Source organism: Notolepis coatsorum, assembly GCF_963971535.1.
Source record: "Notolepis coatsorum genome assembly, chromosome: 6".
NCBI lineage: Eukaryota > Metazoa > Chordata > Actinopteri > Aulopiformes > Paralepididae > Notolepis > Notolepis coatsorum.
In genome coordinates, this window is record NC_140170.1 from 68,005,886 (window position 1) to 68,026,263 (window position 20,378).

A 20,378-nucleotide genomic window follows, 5' to 3' on the forward strand; every position below is an offset into this window, starting at 1 on the left:
TAGTGAGGGAGTAATGACCTGGTGACACATGAACCACATGGATGTCAGGAGAATAGTGAGGGAGTAATGACCTGGTGACACATGAACCAGCCTGGATGTCAGGAGAATAGTGAGGGAGTAATGACCTGGTGACACATGAACCAGCCTGGATGTCAGGAGAATAGTGAGGGAGTAATGACCTGGTGACACATGAACCAGCCTGGATGTCAGGAGAATAGTGAGGGAGTAATGACCTGGTGACACATGAACCAGCCTGGATGTCAGGAGAATAGTGAGGGAGTAATGACCTGGTGACACATGAACCAGCCTGGATGTCAGGAGAATAGTGAGGGAGTAATGACCTGGTGACACATGAACCACATGGATGTCAGGAGAATAGTGAGGGAGTAATGACCTGGTGACACATGAACCAGCCTGGATGTCAGGAGAATAGTGAGGGAGTAATGACCTGGTGACACATGAACCAGCCTGGATGTCAGGAGAATAGTGAGGGAGTAATGACTGTTCATACATTCATACATAAATATATAACTCCCCCGTCCCCCATGCTATGACGGGGATCAATAAAGGAATATCTTATCTTATCTCATCTTATGCATACATACATTTACAGCAGCTACGGGTTAAGTGAGATTGTTCGTCAAACAGTCTCAAACTTGAGTGCTCACAGGCATAGTAGATAGTAGATGTAGACATGGTAATAAAGTACCTAATAGTAAAAGACAGATATTGACAGATATCCTTCAGATATTGATTGATATAGTCGATGGCAGAATATATGGGGGCGGGTTTCATCTGTCCTGACTGTGGTGGGAAGTTGATTCCACCATCGTGTAGCGAGGACCGAGAATAGCCTGCTTCACGCTGATGAGCCGCCCAGGAGCACGCATAGAAGTGAGTCATACATACTGTACATACATACATGCATACTGTACATATATACATACATACATACATACATACATACATACATACATACATACATACATACATACATACATACATACATACATACATACATACTGTACATATATACATACATACATACATACATGCAACATACATACATACATACATACATACATACATACATACTGTACATACATACATACATACATGCCTTTAAAGCGTGACGACCCCAACACCCTAAAACCCCTGTTAGACTGTCTCAGTGACATTAAAGCTTGGCTGGCTCTGAACTTTTTAAATTTTAATGAAAAGAAAACTGAGGTAATTAAGTTTTGACCTAGCGGGCCTGGTATCGCACCTCCAGACATGGGTGCCCTTGACTCATGTGTCAAACCCATAGTCCTGGGGGTCAACCTGGGGGTCAAAATAGACATTATTTATTTATAAAATGGATAAACAAATTAATTCTGTGGTTAGGTCCAGCTTCTTCCAGCTGAAGCAACTATCCAAGGTCAAGCCTCTTCTCTCCTTTAAAGACTTTGAGAGAGTCATGCATGCCTTTGTGACAACACGGCTGGACTACTGTAATGCGCTCTATGTCCTCGCCTCCCTTCATTGGCTGCCTGTGCAGTTTAGGGTCCATTTTAAGATCCTGCTGTTTGCCTATGTAACCGGTCTCGTACTGCTCTGCGTTGTGTTTCAAATTCCTATTCGACCCCTGTTAAGGGATCGCCCTGAGTGGGAGTTGAACCCCGGTCTCTCTGCACCGGGGCCGACATCACAAACCGCTGCGCCAAGAAAGGATATCCCTTCTAAGCGCTCAGTTTGGATGCCTCTGGGGAGTGAGTTTACTTGCAGTACCGCTTACCATCCACAGCCACCGAACTACTTGTACCACGTGACTGTGGATATACTCCGGTACCTCCGTTACACCTATAAAGCAATGAATGGTCTGGCCCCACGCTACCTCACAGAGATCCTGCACCCCTACACCCCATTACGGTCTCTGGGTCTGCTGACCAGTCCCTCCTGGTTGTCCCCAAATCCAGGCTAAAAAATAGGGGGGACCGTGCATTTGCGGTTGCAGCCCCCAAACTGTGGAACGAGTTGCCCCCCCCCACATTAGGCTGGCCCCAACGCTCCCAGTATTTAAGTCCCATCTTAAAACACATTTGTTCTCCCTAGCTTTTAAGAAAATGTAGTCTGCTGCTGTAATTTTGTTTGTAGTTCTGTGTACTGTGTATTGTGTTTATATGTTTTTTTTTTATTTATTTTTTTACTATATTATGGTTTTTACTGTGAAGCACTTTGGTTCCATGTTGTTTTTAAATGTTTAAATGTGCTATACAAATTAAGTTGGATTGGATATGATATACATAAATAATACATACATACATACTGTACATACAGTATGTTAGACCTGGGCAACATAGTTGTGATATGTGAGAAGAAACATGAGAGTAAAGCCTGCATACTTGGAACTCCATTAACACATTCCCTGCCACGCTTATATCCATCAATGTTTGATCACTGCCACCAGTCTAAGCCCATGGAGATGTTTACCTTCTAAAGTTTGCAGGGCTATAAATTGTATTGCTAAATTAACATTACTATGGCCCATTCAACATCGATTATCTATCGTTCAGGATGTAGGAACGTTTTACTTTTTCATTCACAGGTTCATACGAAAATACATCTAGAATATAAATATGTTTTTATCGTTTTCTGCAGTAATTCCTAGAACGTGAGATATAGGCATACACGCATATATAGATTATCAAATGCCGTTTGTTGGCATTACACGCTATATTAAAAATGTCAACTGTACATGATCCTAAACGTTATGACTGATCATGCGCGGGTGAACGGGGGGGGTCGTTTATAATTCCGTGATCGTCGGTAAATACTTTATGTAGTATGGGTGATATATTGATCGGAGCAGTTTGCATGGATAATAATAAACAAACAGGCTGAAAGTAACGTCAGCGTCCTCTTACCGTTGGGCGATGAGACTGGAGCAAAAACATCCCACTTATTTGACGGCGATCGCCTAAATCCATTTCCGGTTTGTATAATCATAATACACGGCCAAATCGTATCGATTATTGAGTTATGGCAGCGATCGCTACACAGGGACGTGTGTATACAGTCCCGCAACAATAAGCGAGTGGCCGGACGCATTTCGGAGACGCACCGAGATCCAACCGGCCATTTCCGGTTTGGCAACTCGCCGATCATCGACCAGGGGGCAGTATTGAAGCGTTGCAGAGTTGTGCCGGCTCACACTGCATCAGACCAGGCTCCGTGAGGGAAATATGAATACCATGGCGAAAAAATGAAATATGATCTCAATAACGTCGTACGCCGTGATCTGGCAGAATTAGCATGACCTTGAAACACGTTGTACGACGTTTTTGTGTTACTACATGGTTATTTATTGACAATGTTTTCTTCCAGTGTGGATCTTCACCAGGTCCAACAAAGCGTCTTGATGTTCTCACGTTTAGTATAACAGTCAAACTAAGAAAAGCACAAGATGCACTTATTAGCTAAATCGTGTATGTGATGTGTCCACTTGTATGGATGCTCCAACGTCTGGTAAGTGAAACCAAGTGCAACTTAAGTACTTAAAATACGGTGAAGCAATATTCAAATATAACTTCACACGTACATGAATGTATACAGTATGTTATATTGGTTTGGTTCATGCATGTATGAATGTACTACATGTGCATTTGCTTAATCACTTCCCCGGTCACACAGTCGGTCATCCACATTAATCAACTGTAAACCCTTACAAGCCTCTATAAAAGGGGTTCCATCATATGGATTGCTGTGTGGCAAGGTCAACACTGACAGAGTTTCCCCTCCTTGACAATAAAGTAAAGTAAAGTAGTAAATGGATAGTAAAGGTCTCATGTCATATAATCTCACTACATGTCATGTCACATTACAGTAAGTCACGCCATGACACATCACGTCAGTGTTGTAGTACTCAAGTCCAGGACTTGTGACTCGACTTGGACTTGAGTATTGACTGCATTCGGACTCAGAAGGTGCAGACGAGGACTCGAACTTGTTAATTGATAAATAGTTTTCTTATATATTTTTTGTAATAGGCCTATAATCAATTGGCATAAGCTATTGATGGCTATATTAATACCGTAACATTATTTGATTTTGTGCAAGGGTAGACACGTGTGTTCCACCTACATGCAGATTCACGTCGATACCCTCATGTTCAGTACTTAAGATGCCTAAAGAGACGTCCTGAATCGTGCGCTTTGCTTACACAGATTTTACATCAAATTCCAGCAAGACACTGCTAAATGTTCTATATGTAAACGAACTATTGAAGAGAAGACTGGGACATTGGGACAACCTCAAACTTCAACAGACATCTGTGGAGTGGACTCAATCTTGATGACTTGGACTCGGACTAGGGTAATGGGGACTCGACTCGGGCTCTTCTTTGGTGACTCGGGCTTGGACTCGGACTCGAACACTGGGTAATCGAGACTCAACTCGGACTCGAGATTTAGTGACTCGAACACTACAACACTGCGTGACTCACGTCATCCTATTCACTGTTGTTGGATACCTGTTTGAAGGCCTGCAGGACCTCCTGCCTCTGGCTGAAGTGTCTGAAGAGCAGGTGCAGGGCTCTGGACACCAGGGGAGGGTAGTCGTGCATGGTGAGGTGGAGCAGAACCCGCAGGAAGGTCCGGCCTCCGTGGTCGTCCAGGTCCAACGGAGTGTTCTCCTCACTGGGGGACGCCAGACACGCAGACACACACACACACAGTAACACACAACCATCAACCAACACTCCATATCTCTGTTGTTTGAGGAAGTCTGTGTAGTAAAAGCTGCCATTACCTTCCGCCAAATATCCCCTCAGCCTGTTCTTCTATGTGCTCAAAATCCAGCGCCCCTGAGAACATAAGCGCATACAGTTCCTCCGGGTGCAACTTCACGTGTACAACATATTGCGCATGCATTACTTCAGAGTGAGTGGCTGAGCATTGACACACAGCAGGAGCGTGACCTGACCTGGCATGTTGTTGGCTCCCTCCTGTGTTCCAGATATAGACAAGTCCGTCTGGGAGTTGCTCTCGTCAAACTCCCTCTTGAAGATGCAAAGCAGACAGGAGATCCTGTAGTCCAGACGTACGTTCAGGATGAACTGCACCGCGGGGAGAAAGAACAGGACGCCGTTAACCATTTCGGGGGTTGTACGATCTTGAGTGCAAGGTTAGAGTTTTGAGAGCTCTAGAGTTTAGAGATGGACTTGCGAGGAGATGTTTGAAAGAAGTGACACCTGAAAGGGTTCATGCTTATGGCACGCAGTGAGAATGATGAATGGTGATTGGGGCAGAGGTACCAACGCTTTTTCATGTCAAGAACCCCCTGAATGGATACGCCTCAGGCCACAGAAGCCCAGAAGACTTCCACAGTTCCAGAGACCCCCATCTGATGTCATTGAAACAAGATTAAAGTGCAGAATAGTTGCCGAATTTCCCCAAAGGGATCAATAAAGGAATATCTTATCTTATCTTAGAATTGCATTACTGTCTCACTGCAGGGGGAAATTAAACTGCGGGGAGAACAAAGGCTATGACTAAAATATAAATGACTCTACATTCCCTTATTGTGATGAATTCTAATGAGCTACAGAACAGTGAAACGATTCATCATGATGCTGGAGACACCCTGGAACCTCCTGAAGGGACTCCTGGACCGCACTTTGGGAAACACTGGTCCAAGCACTCCGTCCACATTTCCATTTTACATTTAGCTGACGCTTCTCTCCAAAGACTTACAAGTTCTGTACGACAACAAGTCAGCAGGAAGGGTACAACTCTTTCAGCTGAGTAGTGTTCATTGAACAGTGTTGAAACGTGGGTGCTGCAGTGTTGAGTGCATAGTAGTAAAGACATAATAGTATAGGTAGTAATATAGGCAAGGGAGGTACATTAGTGGAAGAGTGCATGATAGTAGAAGACAGTAAGAAGGTTAGATAACAAAAAACTCTTCCCCAAGACATTAGAGACTCCTTCACAGTTTTCCAACCCTGCCTCGAGACCATCTCTCGTCTCCACTGTCTTCTCTTACCCCCCCCCGCTAATCCATCATCGTGTGTTTGTGTTTGTTTGTCTCTGTTGTTTGTCTCACTACCTCCACCCGTTGGTGTAAAGCGACTTTGAGTTCTAGAAAAGCGTTGTATAAATCACATTTATTATTGTTGTGATAATTGGATCAGGTTAAGTATTGAGGGAAATATGTAAACAGCTGCCAGCAGAGGGTTATAAGGGAGAGGAGGTGTATTGTAATAACATGACTATATAGACACAGGTGGTACAGTACTGTGTGTGTGTGTGTGTGTGTGTGTGTGTGTGTGTGTGTGTGTGTGTGTGTGTGTGTGTGTGTGTGTGTGTGTGTGTGTGTATCGAATAGAACATTTACATGGTTTTTGTGACTACGTTTCATGACCCCGAGGATCCATGAAACTCAACGAATGTATAACTTAATAAATAAATGGGTCTCAAATCTGACAATGAGGTCAGTTTTTCTTTATTCCTGAAACATCGGCCCATGTGGAGACACAACCGTGATATGTATCAGCCATAAGGAAGGGGGGGGGGGGCTCCAAAAACAATCCCCCGGGGGCCCTGCTGTGACCCGGCTCCGCCCCTGGTGTCTCCTTCACCTGCAGGATCTCGATGATCTTCAGCTTGGTGTCCATCACCAGGATGTCCTGCTTCTCCGGCTCCGTCTGCGTCTTCACGGCCTCTCCGTCGGGGCGGCTGATGGGTGTGGTGGGCAGGAAGCCCCCGCCCCTCAGGACCACCTGGGTCATCAGCTCGCCCACCCCGTGGATGGACCTCATCACGTTACTGCCTGGAGACAGCCGCGCAGACGCATGCATAAACACGCACACACGCACACGCACACACGCACGCGCACACACGCACGCGCGCACACACACACACACACACACACACACACACACACACACACACACACACAAATGCACGTTTTCAGGGTGAACAGGGACATTTACATTTAGTCATTTAGCTGACTTACAAGTTCTGTACAACAAGTCAGCAGGAAGGGTACAACTCTGGCAGCTAAGTAACAATGTTCATCAAACAGTGCAGTGTTGCGTGCATAGTAGTAAATATATACTAGTGGTGGGCCTGATCTCTGCCAACGACGAGAGGGCCTACCTGGAAGAGGTCAAGGTCCTGGCGGGATGGTGCCAGGAAAACAGCCTCTCCCTGAACGTCAGCAAAACAAAGGAGATGATTGTGGACTTCAGGAGGTCGGGGGTCAAGGACTACAGCCCCCTCAGCATCGACGGGGCACCGGTTGAGAGAGTCAACAGCTTTAAGTACCTCGGAGCCTACATATCCGAGGACTTGACATGGACCACACACATTAACAGTGTTGTGAAGAAGGCACGACAACGCCTCTACTTCCTCAGGCGCCTAAGGAAGTTCCAAGTCAGCCAGAAGATCCTTAAGAACTTCTACTCATGTACAATAGAGAGCATCTTGACCGGCAACATCACCTCCTGGTTTGGGAATAGCACTGCACAAGACCAAAGCAGACTACAAAGAGTGACACGTTCAGCCGAACGCACAATTGGAGGGGGGCTCCCCACCCTCCAGAACATTTACTACAAGCGTTGCAAGGGCAAGGCTAAGAGAATCATTAAAGACTCCAGTCACCCGAACAACTGCCTCTTTGAACTGCTGCCGTCAGGCAAGCGATACAGGAGTCTCAAGGCGAGCACAGAAAGACTCAGAAGAAGCTTCTATCCCCAGGCCATCAGGCTGCTAAACGAACAATGAATGAACACTACACAACAACAACCACCAAACGCACATAGCACACACATCCACACGCACACACTCACTTTAAACAAACACACTGTAGCACCCACTCCACACACTTATAGCACACACCCACTTTAAACAAACACACTGTAGCACCCACTCCCCACACTTTATATTTATGGATGAAGGATTGCACTACAACTCGTACACCTTACTGTAAATTGTACCTAAAATTGTACCTCATCCCATTTCTGCTTTGCACTAGATAGTACTGTACATTAGTACACTGCATAGTATTGTGTATTGTATATTACATGGTAACTCAGAACATTGTACATATGTCTATACCGAACACTGTGACCTCATTTTCTTCTTCTAAATTCATGCTATATTATGTTATTATGTTATTTGATACTATCTTGTCTAGCACAGTCTCTGGAGCGTAACAGTAAGAAGCATTTTGTATGAAAGTATTCTGTACTTCTGTATGACAACTATTAAAGAACTTGAACTTGAACTTGTATAGTAGGTAGTAATATAGGCAAGGAAGATTATTTAGTGGAAAAGTGCATTATGAATTTTTTATTATTATAATTTTTTTTTATCCCCCCCCCCCCCCCTCCTTTTTTCAGATTTTTCTCCCATCCCACTGTTAGTCGTTATGCCAATTCCCAACCCCCTTCCTGGTTGTTGCGCACTCCCCCCTACTGTTGGTCCGGGAGGCCGGAGACTGTCACATGCTTTCCTCCGACGCATGTGCAGCCAGCCGGCAGCCAGCGTGAACACTTAAGGTAACTAACTTGCGTTCAGCGTTTCTCTGATTGGCCACGACGCCCACGTGACCGCGCGCTAGCACGCCCCCTTATCCAGGCCTGCCGCTCTGACTGTGTGTTGCAGCGCGCGGCAGAGCGGCAGAGTGTTCTCGCCTTCCTCAATTTATACGCATGGAAGTATTGACTGCGCCGTAACGAATCATTAAAAAAATATACCGTTAACTGGACTATGTTGTGCCTTTACACATATGTTGGATTATGTAATTGGTTTGTCAGTTTGTCATGATGCCGTTCTGCCGCACGCTGCAACACACAGTCAGAGCGGCAGGCGTGGATAAGGGGGCGTGCTAGCGCGCGGTCACGTGGGCGTCGTGGCCAATCAGAGAAACGCTGAACGCAAGTTAGTTACCTTAAGTGTTCACGCAGCCTGGCAGGGCAGATTCTCACTGAGAGTGTAACGTGAGGAAGGTCACACTACCTCCCTCCAGATCCTACCCTCGCTGTGCAGGCTCCCCGACCGAACTGTAGGGGTCACTGTCCACAACGCCCAGGACCCACCCATCAGCTTTCCCACCCCTAACACTGCCAATTGTGTTAGTATGAACGACCAGCCAAGCTGATAGCAACGCCGAGAGCTGGACTCGAACCCAGCGTCTCCAGCGTTGATGGCGAGCGCCTTGCCCACTACACCACCTAGCCGCCCGCATTATGAAGGTTAGTGTTTCTTCTCCTTTATTTCAGATATTGATTGACACTGTATAAGAGGGTTTCTCAAAATGTTTAGAAAACAAAAAAAAATGAAAATATTGTATTAAGGTGCTTGTTCATAATATATATTGTAATATGAGGGTTTTGTATGGGGGGGGGGTGAATTAATACAACCATTCATTGTATCTTCAATGTTGAAAATCTATTCTTCAAATTGTATTCTTATTTTAATTGTATTGCTAATTGTGTATTTGTTCTGTTGTATTATTTTCTTGTGAGGACCCCAGGAAGACTAGCAGTCATTCATTTGACAACTAATGGGGATCCTAATAAAACATGAAACACAAGAACAAGTACACATATAAAAAATTATTAAAAGACAGTTATGTCACACACACACACACACACACACACACACACACACACACACACACACACACACACACACACACACACACACACACACACACACACACACACACACACACACACACACACACACACACACACACACACACACACACACACACACACACACACACACACACACACACACACACACACACACACACACACACGTCAGCTCCATGCCCACTGGGGGTGTTTGGACCTGAACGCCCCGCTCGCTCAGCAGGCTCCGTACCTTTGCCCTCGTCTCCCTTCTCCAGCTTGTTGAAGGGGAACGCGGTGCTGACGTGCACACAGTCCAGGATGGCCAGCAGGATCTTCGTCAGCCTCAGCAGGTCACTGAAGTTGTAGAAGCCAAAATAAATCAGGTTCCTGGCCAGATTCACCACCTGACGGAGGAGGAGGGCGAGACAGAGGGACCGGTTTAACCATCCCACTGTGGAGTTTGAAGCGATGGATGTAGAAACGGCCGTTCAAAGCTCGAAACGTACTTCTCTGGCTTTTGGCTTTGGGATATAGTAGTTGATGTTCACAAACATTGATTGGATGTTGGTCTGACTGACCTCAAAGGTGAGCTTGTTCTTCTCCTTGTCTGCAAAGGGGAAGCTCTGACACACGACGTCTCTCAGGTAGTTCTCCACGAACTCCATGGTCTGACAGAAGCGCTCCTTGATCTCGTCTTTAGACGTCCCGTCATTGTCGTAGCTGGAACCAACGGGGACACAGACAGGTAAAGACATACTGTAAATACCCATAATTCATAAAGCTTCCAAGAGTAAGAGCGCTGATCTCAGGTCAGTGACCAGCAGGAACACTTGCCCTTGTGACCTTGTTCACTAATAAGACCGGAGCTGACACTAGACCAGTTATCCCACTTTAAGAAGGACCAATGCTGTTAATAAACACTCCCATCTAGGGGCGCAGTGGGCAAGGCGCTCGCCACTAATGCAGGAGATGCTGGGTTCGAGCCCAGCTCTCGGCATTGCTACCAGCTTGGCCGGTCGTTCATACCAATACAATTGGCAGTATTAGGGGGTGGGAAGCTGGTGGGTGGGGATCGGACGTTGTGGACAGCGACTCCTACAGGTCGGTTGGTGCGCCTGCGCAGTAGAATCAGGAAGCGACGGGGGCGGCGTGTCCCTCCCACACGTTACTCCTCGCCGCTGAGAGATCACGCTGTGCAGGTGAAAAGATGCAACGGCTGCTACCTCGAGTACCGGAGGGGACACGTGATGCAAGGCTTTGTCCACATTGCATCCGGCCTGTGGGAGGCATGGCCTAACAGAGCTCGAGACAGGGGAGGGGAGAATTGGACGATATACGAAATTGGGGATGGGGAGAAAAATAGAAAATGGGAGAAAAAGTAGACAAAAAAAAATAAACACTCCCATCTAGAGTTTCCACGATGCGTTGCGTCTTCTCCGTTCACTCACTCGTCGATGGCGATCTCCGAGGGGATCTCGGACCAGAGGCGGGCATACTTGACGGGCGTGACCTGCTCCTGGGGGTCGCGGTCCACGTGCATGTGCAGCATCATGCGGCAGAAGGAGGCCCGCAGGTCGTAGGGCAGGTCTTCGTCCGACATGCAGCGCAGGATCAGGTCCACGTCCAGCTGGCCGGAGATCTTGTTGATGGCCAGGTACTGACGGTCCAGACACATCCTGGCGAACAGGTTCAGCTGGTACCTGGGGGCGGAGGCACAGGATGATATGGTATGAGTCCAGAGCTACAGTACGTGGGGAGAGTCGAAGTATAAACCCTGTGGCTGGCCGACCGACATAGTCATCGAGTCATCGTCAACACAAATGTTGTGTTTGTTTTTGGTGGATCAGGTCGCTCTTGTCTCAATGAGATTTGTACCTGTATAAATAAAGGTTTGAAATTAAATGAAAATCATCAACCTTTTGTTTTCGTAGAATACGGAGGTTGCATTAAAGAAAAACTATAGTTTCAAGTTCAAGTTTTGTTTTATTTGTCACATATAAGGTATATGTACATTCTAGGGAAATGTTTGGTTCTGTATGAGCCTCGTGGGATTGTGCTTCATACAAAGTAAAAGACCAAACAACACAAAATATACAAGACTAAAATGTACAAAATGCTAAATGCTAAGAATAGGCAGAAGAGGTAGTGCAAATGTGTATGAATAAATAGATAAAATATGGTGTAATGTTTAAAAAGAGTTTAAAGTGTTTAAAGTGAATGTTTAAAGTGAGTGAAAGTTGAGTCCACATTGAGCAGCCTGGTGGCCTGGGGGTAGAAGCTCCTTCTGAGTCTCTCTGTGCTGGCCATGATACTCACGGAATCTCATGGAACACACTCATTTTTATTCAAGCTAAAGAAATGTATTGAAGAAATGCATTGTCACAGCAATTAGTAAATTAAATCTAAATGGACTCAATGTGCCTGAAGCTGCCCACAAATTGGATGTTAATGAGCCAGTGGGCATACAGTATGAGTGGACTTGACAGGATTTCCAATATAAATATAAAATGTGTTCTATATAGAATACAAGATGGCGGAAAATCGAATACGGCAGGCTTTATGGGTCCTTGAGGCAAATTTGTAGAGGGAAGATAGCGGTCTGTACCAAATTTTGGTCTTATGGTGTAACTTTGTGCTTGAAACCCTAATAACAAACTAATTTCAGCTGATGCGCTGGAATAATAGACGTTAGGTGGGTGCCTAGTTAGTGAGGTCCAGTCAGTACCTGTAGTAGCTGACCACCTCCTGGTCCTCCTTCTGCCCCTCCTTGGCGTCCTGGGCCAGCTCCCTGATGCTCTTACTGCGGATCTCCTTGTTACTGTCCTTCCAGAAGAGCCACACCTCCTCCTCATCCTCCTCCGACTCCACAGAGTTCTCCCCGATGGACGCACCCTCGATCTCAAACCTGGACAGCACCAGTCTGCAGGAATCAAGGGGAAGGAGAGAGAGGGAAGGCACTTACAGAAGAGATGTTTCATCGAACTAGCCATTCAAGCCTCTGGTCTAACATATACTGTAAGATGACTGTTTCATCAAGCCAGTACTAACATATAAGATAACTCTTTCATCAACTCAGTACTAACATATGAGATAACTCTTTCATCAACCCAGTACTAACATATAAGATAACTCTTTCATCAACCCTGTACTAACATATAAGATAACTCGTTCATCAACCCTGTACTAACATATAAGATAACTGTTTCATCAACCCAGTACTAACATATAAGATAACTCGTTCATCAACCCAGTACTAATATATAAGATAACTCGTTCATCACCCCTGTACTAACATATGAGATAACTGTTTCATCAACCCAGTACTAACATATAAGATAACTCGTTCATCAACCCAGTACTAACATATAAGATAACTCGTTCATCACCCCTGTACTAACATATGAGATAACTGTTTCATCAACCCAGTACTAACATATGAGATAACTCTTTCATCAACCCTGTACTAACATATAAGATAACTCGTTCATCAACCATGTACTAAAATATAAGATAACTTGTTCATCAAGCCAGTACTAACATATAAGATAACTCGTTCATCAACCATGTACTAAAATATAAGATAACTCGTTCATCAAGCCAGTACTAACATATAAGATAACTGTTTCATCAACCCTGTACTAACATATAAGATAACCGTTTCATCAACCCAGTACTAACATATAAGATAACAGTTTCATCACCCCAGTACTAACATATAAGATAACTGTTTCATCACCCCAGTACTAACATATAAGATAACAGCTGTGATGAACACAGTAACTATCAACAGTCGTTCAGTCAGGTCAGCTGTGAAGGTCAGCTGTGAGGAACACAGTAACCATCAACAATCATTCAGTCATTCAGTCAGGTCAGCTGTGAGGAACACAGTAACCATCAACAATCATTCAGTCATTCAGTCAGGTCAGCTGTGAGGAACACAGTAACCATCAACAGTCGTTCAGTCATTCAGTCATTCAGTCAGGTCAGCTGTAAGGAACAAGTCATGATTGTGCTTGTGAATAAGGCTCAACAGAGATGTAGTGTATTGGTGGAGTGAGAGTGAATGAAAAACCTTGTTACCATATCAAAGTGGGGGTGTAGTTAGTCAATTGCATTATTGAAGCGTCTGATCTCTAGATGTAAAATACGAACTTTCTTGTGAACCCGTTGTGAATCGGAATATTACCAACGTAAACAAACCTTTTTTTTCAGACACAAGATATCATGTGGTAAATACTGCTACATGAAATGATACTGACTTGGTCTCAATGAGGATGTCTCCATTAGTTGGGTCCAGCACCGCATTGCAGATGAGCTCCTGAGTCACAGGGATGGACTTATTCATTGACACACACAGGTCTGACAGGTAGTCCAGGAACCTGGATCACACACACACACGTGCACACAGACACACGTGTATGCACAAACACATATACACAGACACACAAAGAGGCACACAGACACAAACACACACACACACACATCAGTTGCACCATTGATAATACAGAAGTGATTAAGTGAATACTTCATATTTCTATCACGCCACGCTGCTTTGAAAAATCCCCGCCAGACGATTAACTTCGATTAAGTCTAACGACTTTCAATTACAGTAAGTGTTCCACAAAAAACATCTTCAACCCAATCAAACGATGCGCCCCCTCACACGTGTTTGGTATGTCGAATGACCCAAACATTCCAAGCCCTTTAACCACCAGACTTTCATTAAAGACACCATACTATAGCGACATCCCGGGATATGGCAGTGAGGGGGTCACTGGGGCAGAGAGCGAAAGTGACAAGGGTTCATTTCGACGGCTGCATCTCCCTCATTCACACGCTGGATCTCTCTGCCACTGCTGTCGTGCCTCTCGCACCCTGCCGACGCTGGCCTCGACGTCGGGCGACAGTGGATCGGGAGGTAGAGCGGTCGTCTGGTAATCCGGAGGCTCCCGGTTAGTTTCCCCCGCTCCTCCCGGGCAGCGTGTCAAAGTGTCCTTGAGCAAGACACTTAACCCCTAACTGCTCCCGATGAGCAGGTTGGCACCTTGCATGGTTGCCTCCACCATCGGTGTGTGAATGTGAGGAACAAATTGTAAAGCGCTTTGGATAAAAGCTGTTATATAAATGCAGTCCATTCATAAATGCAGTCCATTTATAAATGCAGTCCATTCCCCACAAGGAGGGACAGTTAAGGGAAAATCAGTGAAGTTCAACGATAAACAAAGAGCACGGTTAAGGTTCAAATCGGCTGACTTGGATTCAACACGAGGGCTTTGGGGCGTGGCACGATAACAACAAGCGTTACTTAAAACCGATTCGGGTCTCAAAAGATCACAGATGCGCAAAACACACAGAAAGACACGACAAGCGAACGCACGCGAACACACACCGGGGCTCGCAACACACACGCCGTGCACACACCTGGGCTCGCAACACACACACATCGTGCACACACCTGGGCTCACAACACACACGCCGTGCACACACCGGGGCTCGCAACACACACGCCGTGCACACACCTGGGCTCACAACACACACGCCGTGCACACACCTGGGCTCGCGGTTCTTGCGCACCAGGCTGACGAAGGTGTCGATCTCCGCCGCGGTGATGTGTTTCTCCAGCAGCTTGCGGTTGTTGTGAAGCAGCGCGGTGATGGTGTCCTCGGCCAAGACGTCGTAGCCAATCTGCTTCTGCATGAAGCGGAACTGCTTGGCTATGTACTCCTGAGGGTCAGAGGTCAGACAGAACAGGCCTGGGGTCAGTGTGTCATGTGAACAGCTTGGCTATGTACTCCTGAGGGTCAGACAGAACAGGCCTGGGGTCAGTGTGTCATGCTGAGTAAACTGCTTGGCTATGTACTCCTGAGGGTCAGAGGTCAGACAGAACAGGCCTATGTGAACAGCCGGGTGAACTATGAACTCTATTATAATTGGTGATTATTGGTGTTGCTATGATCTTCTACTGGAGGTTCATAGTTTACCCACCTTTATGTTATAAGATAAGATATTGCTTTATTGATCCCCTTGGGGGAAATTCGGGCATCATAGCAGCATGGGGGAGGGAGGTAAAGGTACGGGCAGGGTAATAGTAGAAAGACATAAATATAGGCAATAAAACTATAGTAAAGATACAAAGCAGTTATGTTGTCGTTATTAATTTTTATCAGTTTATAAAAGGTGGACAAACTATTTCACAAACTAAAAAAGGTGGGTTTTACCCTCCACCACTTAGAGAGTTGGACGACGTTCCACTATCAAAACATCTCTGCCCAAACAGGAAGTAAACTAACTGGTGCTACCTATACTCATAATATTTTCCCTTAACATATTGAATAAATAATATTATATTATTGTTCCCCACATATGTTTCAGTCTCTTTTGTGTGTTGTGACTGCAGCGCACATATCTCGAGAACCATGGATCCGATCGACATTTGGGACAGACACACTTGCCGGGTGTATTGCTGGTGCCGTGTGACCAGATGGTGGCGCTATAACAACAAACTTTAAGTTTTGGCCTGTCACTTTTGAACTGTACATTTTTCCAGGCGAATCTATCCACTTAAGCAACGGCCATTTGCGTACCGTTTGGTCAGATGGTGGCGCGATAAAAAGGAACTTTACGCATATCTTGAGAACCGTTCATTTGATCGACTTCACACTTGACACAAGTGTATTGCGGAGCATTGGAGTGTTGAGTCCATTGGATGCGTTCTAGAGAATGATGCAGGCAGCCATACTGCAGGTCTCCACAACGCTGCAAGCAGCCATACATCAGGTCTCCACAACGCTGCAAGCAGCCATACCACAGATCTCCACAACGCTGCAAGCAGCCATACCACAGGTCTCCACAACGCTGCAAGCAGCCATACATCAGGTCTCCACAACGCTGCAAGCAGCCATACCACAGGTCTCCACAACGCTGCAAGCAGCCATACCACAGGTCTCCACAACGCTGCAAGCAGCCATACCACAGGTCTCCACAACGCTGCAAGCAGCCATACCACAGGTCTCCACAACGCTGCAAGCAGCCATACTGCATGTCTCCACAACGCTGCAAGCAGCACTTCCAGGAGCCAAGCACTCGGTCCACTCTGAACGGGCACGCATTCTGAATGTGTGTGTGTGAGAGACACACTGTGTCTGTGTGCCTATTATATATGTATCATCAATGTTCTGAGTTGGAGGGGGGGTTGATGAAGAGGGTCAGAGAGTGGACCAGACAGAATGAACAGGACACTCAATTACAGCTCTCATGTGCCAGACGTGATCTTACATTACAGACCGTGATAATCCATCAGCCCTGCCACCCACTGTCACTTTGTTTGGCACTAAAGCAGTGATTCTCATCGTTTTAGCTTGTGGCCCCTTGTAGCTTGTGGCCCCTAATAACAGAGGGACGCCTATTTGTGACTCCCCAACATTGTGAGCTATGGCCAGAATGGTGAACTTTGACATCAAAAATAAATGTTTATATTGTATTTAACTTGATTAACACTTGAATGTTATGCATATCTCAGGAACTGGTTCGACTTCACACTTGGCGGGTGTATTGCTGAGGAGCCAAGGGACTTCAGGTCGGTCGGATAAGTGGTTCTTGAGAAAGCTGCAAGCAGCCATTCCACAGGTCTCCACAACGCTGCAAGCAGCCATACCACAGGTCTCCACAACGCTGCAAGCAGCCATACCACAGCTCTCCACAACGCTGCAAGCAGCCATACCACAGGTCTCCACAACGCTGCAAGCAGCCATACCACAGGTCTCCACAACGCTGCAAGCAGCCATTCCACAGGTCTCCACAACGCTGCAAGCAGCCATACCACATGTCTCCATAACGCTGCAAGCAGCCATACCACAGGTCTCCATAGCGCTGCAAGCAGCCATACCACATGTCTCCATAACGCCGGGGGCGGTCGGCCCCCTCCGAAGGTCCATGCACTCCAAACGGGCACGCCCCCCCACCCCCCAACAATGCCACAAGCAGCAATCCCGGGAGCCAAGCACTTGTCCCGTTCCGAACAAGCGCGCGCTCCGAACGACCACGCCCCGAGCGGGCACTGCATTAGTATCTGAAAAAAACTAACTCAACACTTAAAAATGTTCTCATAACAGAGATCTGTATCTGCGGCCGCCAGTCTACGCTTGTGAAGCGGCGTACTGTAGCCTCTTGCCCTCCGCGCGGTCTCTCGACTCGCTGGGAAAAGATGAGACGACATACAGTAACCACGTTACGCCGCAGAGTCGGCGCTCATCTCGGCTAATGCCGGCGGCATTAGGGGAAGCCAAATCAAAGTTCTCCGCTCATTCGTCCAGGTCCAGGAGAACAAAGTGTGTTCACAGCGGCCAGATTGCTTCCTGATTCAACCTAATGAAACCACCACTCTAGCAATTACATTGTAATGTGACGGACGGGAATGCATCTGTGCCATAAAAAACGGGGGGAGTCCCTAAGAATCTGTGTGTGTGTATCAGCAGTGTTCTTCTGAGGAGGAGGGCTTGATGAAGAGGGTCAGTGAGTGGACCAGACACAATCCACAGGACATTCAATTACAGCTCTCATGTGCCTGACGTGATCTTTACATTCCAGACCGTGATAATCCATCAGCCCTGCCACGCACGCGCTCACTGTCGCCGCGTTAGGAGTCCGTAAGAGTTAGGAGTCGGTCCAAGACACGCACGCACGCACGCACGTGGGCCGTGTTGGATCTAAAGCAGATATTCTCAATGTTTTTAGCTCGTTATTCGTGACCCACAACATTGTCAGCTACAGTATAGACAGATTGACTTCAAAGATAGATTTTTATATTGTATTTAACTTGATTAAAACTTATAGGGCTTTAGACTTTAAATATTCATTATTTCACAGGTAAACAGCATATATATATATATATATATATATATATATATATATATATATATATATATATATATACACACACACACACCAAAGATTATTAAACATGATAATGTATATGGGGATGGAAAATGGAACACAAGCCAATTTTCAAGCGGGTCCCACATGGTGTCCTTGGAGTGATGTGTTTTGATGGGCCTGGGGCGCAGGGCGAAACTACATTACTCATTTGCATGACCTCTGCTCTAGAGGTAGAAGGTCTGTTTTAAGGACCTCTGCTCTAGAGGTAGCAGGTCTGAAGGTCTGTTTTAAGGACCTCTGCTCTAGAGGTAGAAGGTCTGTTTTAAAGGACCTCTGCTCTAGAGGTAGAAGGTCTGTTTTAAGGACCTCTGCTCTAGAGGTAGAAGGTCTGTTTTAAGGACCTCTGCTCTAGAGGTAGAAGGTCTGTTTTAAGGACCTCTGCTCTAGAGGTAGAAGGTCTGTTTTAAGGACCTCTGCTCTAGAGGTAGAAGGTCTGTTTTAAGGACCTCTGCTCTAGAGGTAGAAGGTCTGTTTTAAGGACCTCTGCTCTAGAGGTAGAAGGTCTAGACTCTGAAGGTCTGTTTTAAAGGACCTCTGCTCTAGAGGTAGAAGGTCTGAAGGTCTGTTTTAAGGACCTCTGCTCTAGAGGTAGAAGGTCTGTTTTAAGGACCTCTGCTCTAGAGGTAGAAGGTCTGTTTTAAGGACCTCTGCTCTAGAGGTAGCAGGTCTGAAGGTCTGTTTTAAGGACCTCTGCTCTAGAGGTAGAAGGTCTGTTTTAAGGACCTCTGCTCTAGAGGTAGAAGGTCTGTTTTAAGGACCTCTGCTCTAGAGGTAGAAGGTCTGTTTTAAGGACCTCTGCTCTAGAGGTAGAAGGTCTGTTTTAAGGACCTCTGCTCTAGAGGTAGAAGGTCTGTTTTAAGGACCTCTGCTCTAGAGGTAGAAGGTTTGTTTTAAGGACCTCTGCTCTAGAGGTAGAAGGTCTGTTTTAAGGACCTCTGCTCTAGAGGTAGAAGGTCTGTTTTAAGGACCTCTGCTCTAGAGGTAGAAGGTCTAGACTCTGAAGGTCTGTTTTAAAGGACCTCTGCTCTAGAGGTAGAAGGTCTGAAGGTCTGTTTTAAGGACCTCTGCTCTAGAGGTAAAAGGTCTGTTTTAAGGACCTCTGCTCTAGAGGTAGAAGGTCTGTTTTAAGGACCTCTGCTCTAGAGGTAGAAGGTCTGTTTTAAGGACCTCTGCTCTAGAGGTAGAAGGTCTGTTTTAAAGGACCTCTGCTCTAGAGGTAGAAGGTCTGTTTTAAGGACCTCTGCTCTAGAGGTAGAAGGTCTGTTTTAAGGACCTCTGCTCTAGAGGTAGAAGGTCTGTTTTAAGGACCTCTGCTCTAGAGGTAGAAGGTCTGAAGGTCTGTTTTAAGGACCTCTGCTCTAGAGGTAGAAAGTCTGAAGGTCTGTTTAAAGGACCTCTGCTCTAGAGCTAGAAGGTCTGTCAGACAGTATATGTACCTGGTTCTTGCGGTAGTCCTGCTGGGAGTGCCGTAAGACCCGATAACAGAGGCGACAGATGTGTCTGAAGGGGGCGTGTCGCTGGTCAGCCAGCTCTTCCAGCCGCAGCATGGGTCCATCCCCGCTGTCTGTGAAGGGAGCCTGCAGCAGCTTGAAGATCTGGAGGCGGAGATGATCATGGTATGACAATAGTAGTAGCATTTAACAGCTAACACAATGTGCAAATATAAATAATTCAGGTTATGTGTAATAATAACTTTTAGATGATACAGTACATTTTTTATTACAATAAACAGGAGGTCAGGGGAAGTTCATTAACACATTGGACGCCAAAAACGAGTATACTCGTTATTGCCCGCCATGCGTTGTGCGCCAGAAACGAG

General features: G+C 46.1%; 1 protein-coding gene across 1 annotated transcript in view; it reads right to left on the minus strand.

Annotated features, from left to right (window-relative positions):
• LOC311229533 (inositol 1,4,5-trisphosphate-gated calcium channel ITPR1-like) overlaps positions 1-20,378 on the minus strand; it is a 323,615-nt gene that overhangs the window by 185,594 nt on the left and 117,643 nt on the right. Inside the window, 11 exon segments of the mRNA XM_084315609.1 lie at positions 4,511-4,676; positions 4,789-4,843; positions 4,963-5,095; positions 6,620-6,810; positions 9,876-10,029; positions 10,204-10,345; positions 11,074-11,325; positions 12,351-12,545; positions 13,885-14,004; positions 15,177-15,349; positions 19,996-20,154. Of these exon segments, the coding sequence (XP_084171735.1) occupies positions 4,511-4,676; positions 4,789-4,843; positions 4,963-5,095; positions 6,620-6,810; positions 9,876-10,029; positions 10,204-10,345; positions 11,074-11,325; positions 12,351-12,545; positions 13,885-14,004; positions 15,177-15,349; positions 19,996-20,154 (1,740 nt within the window).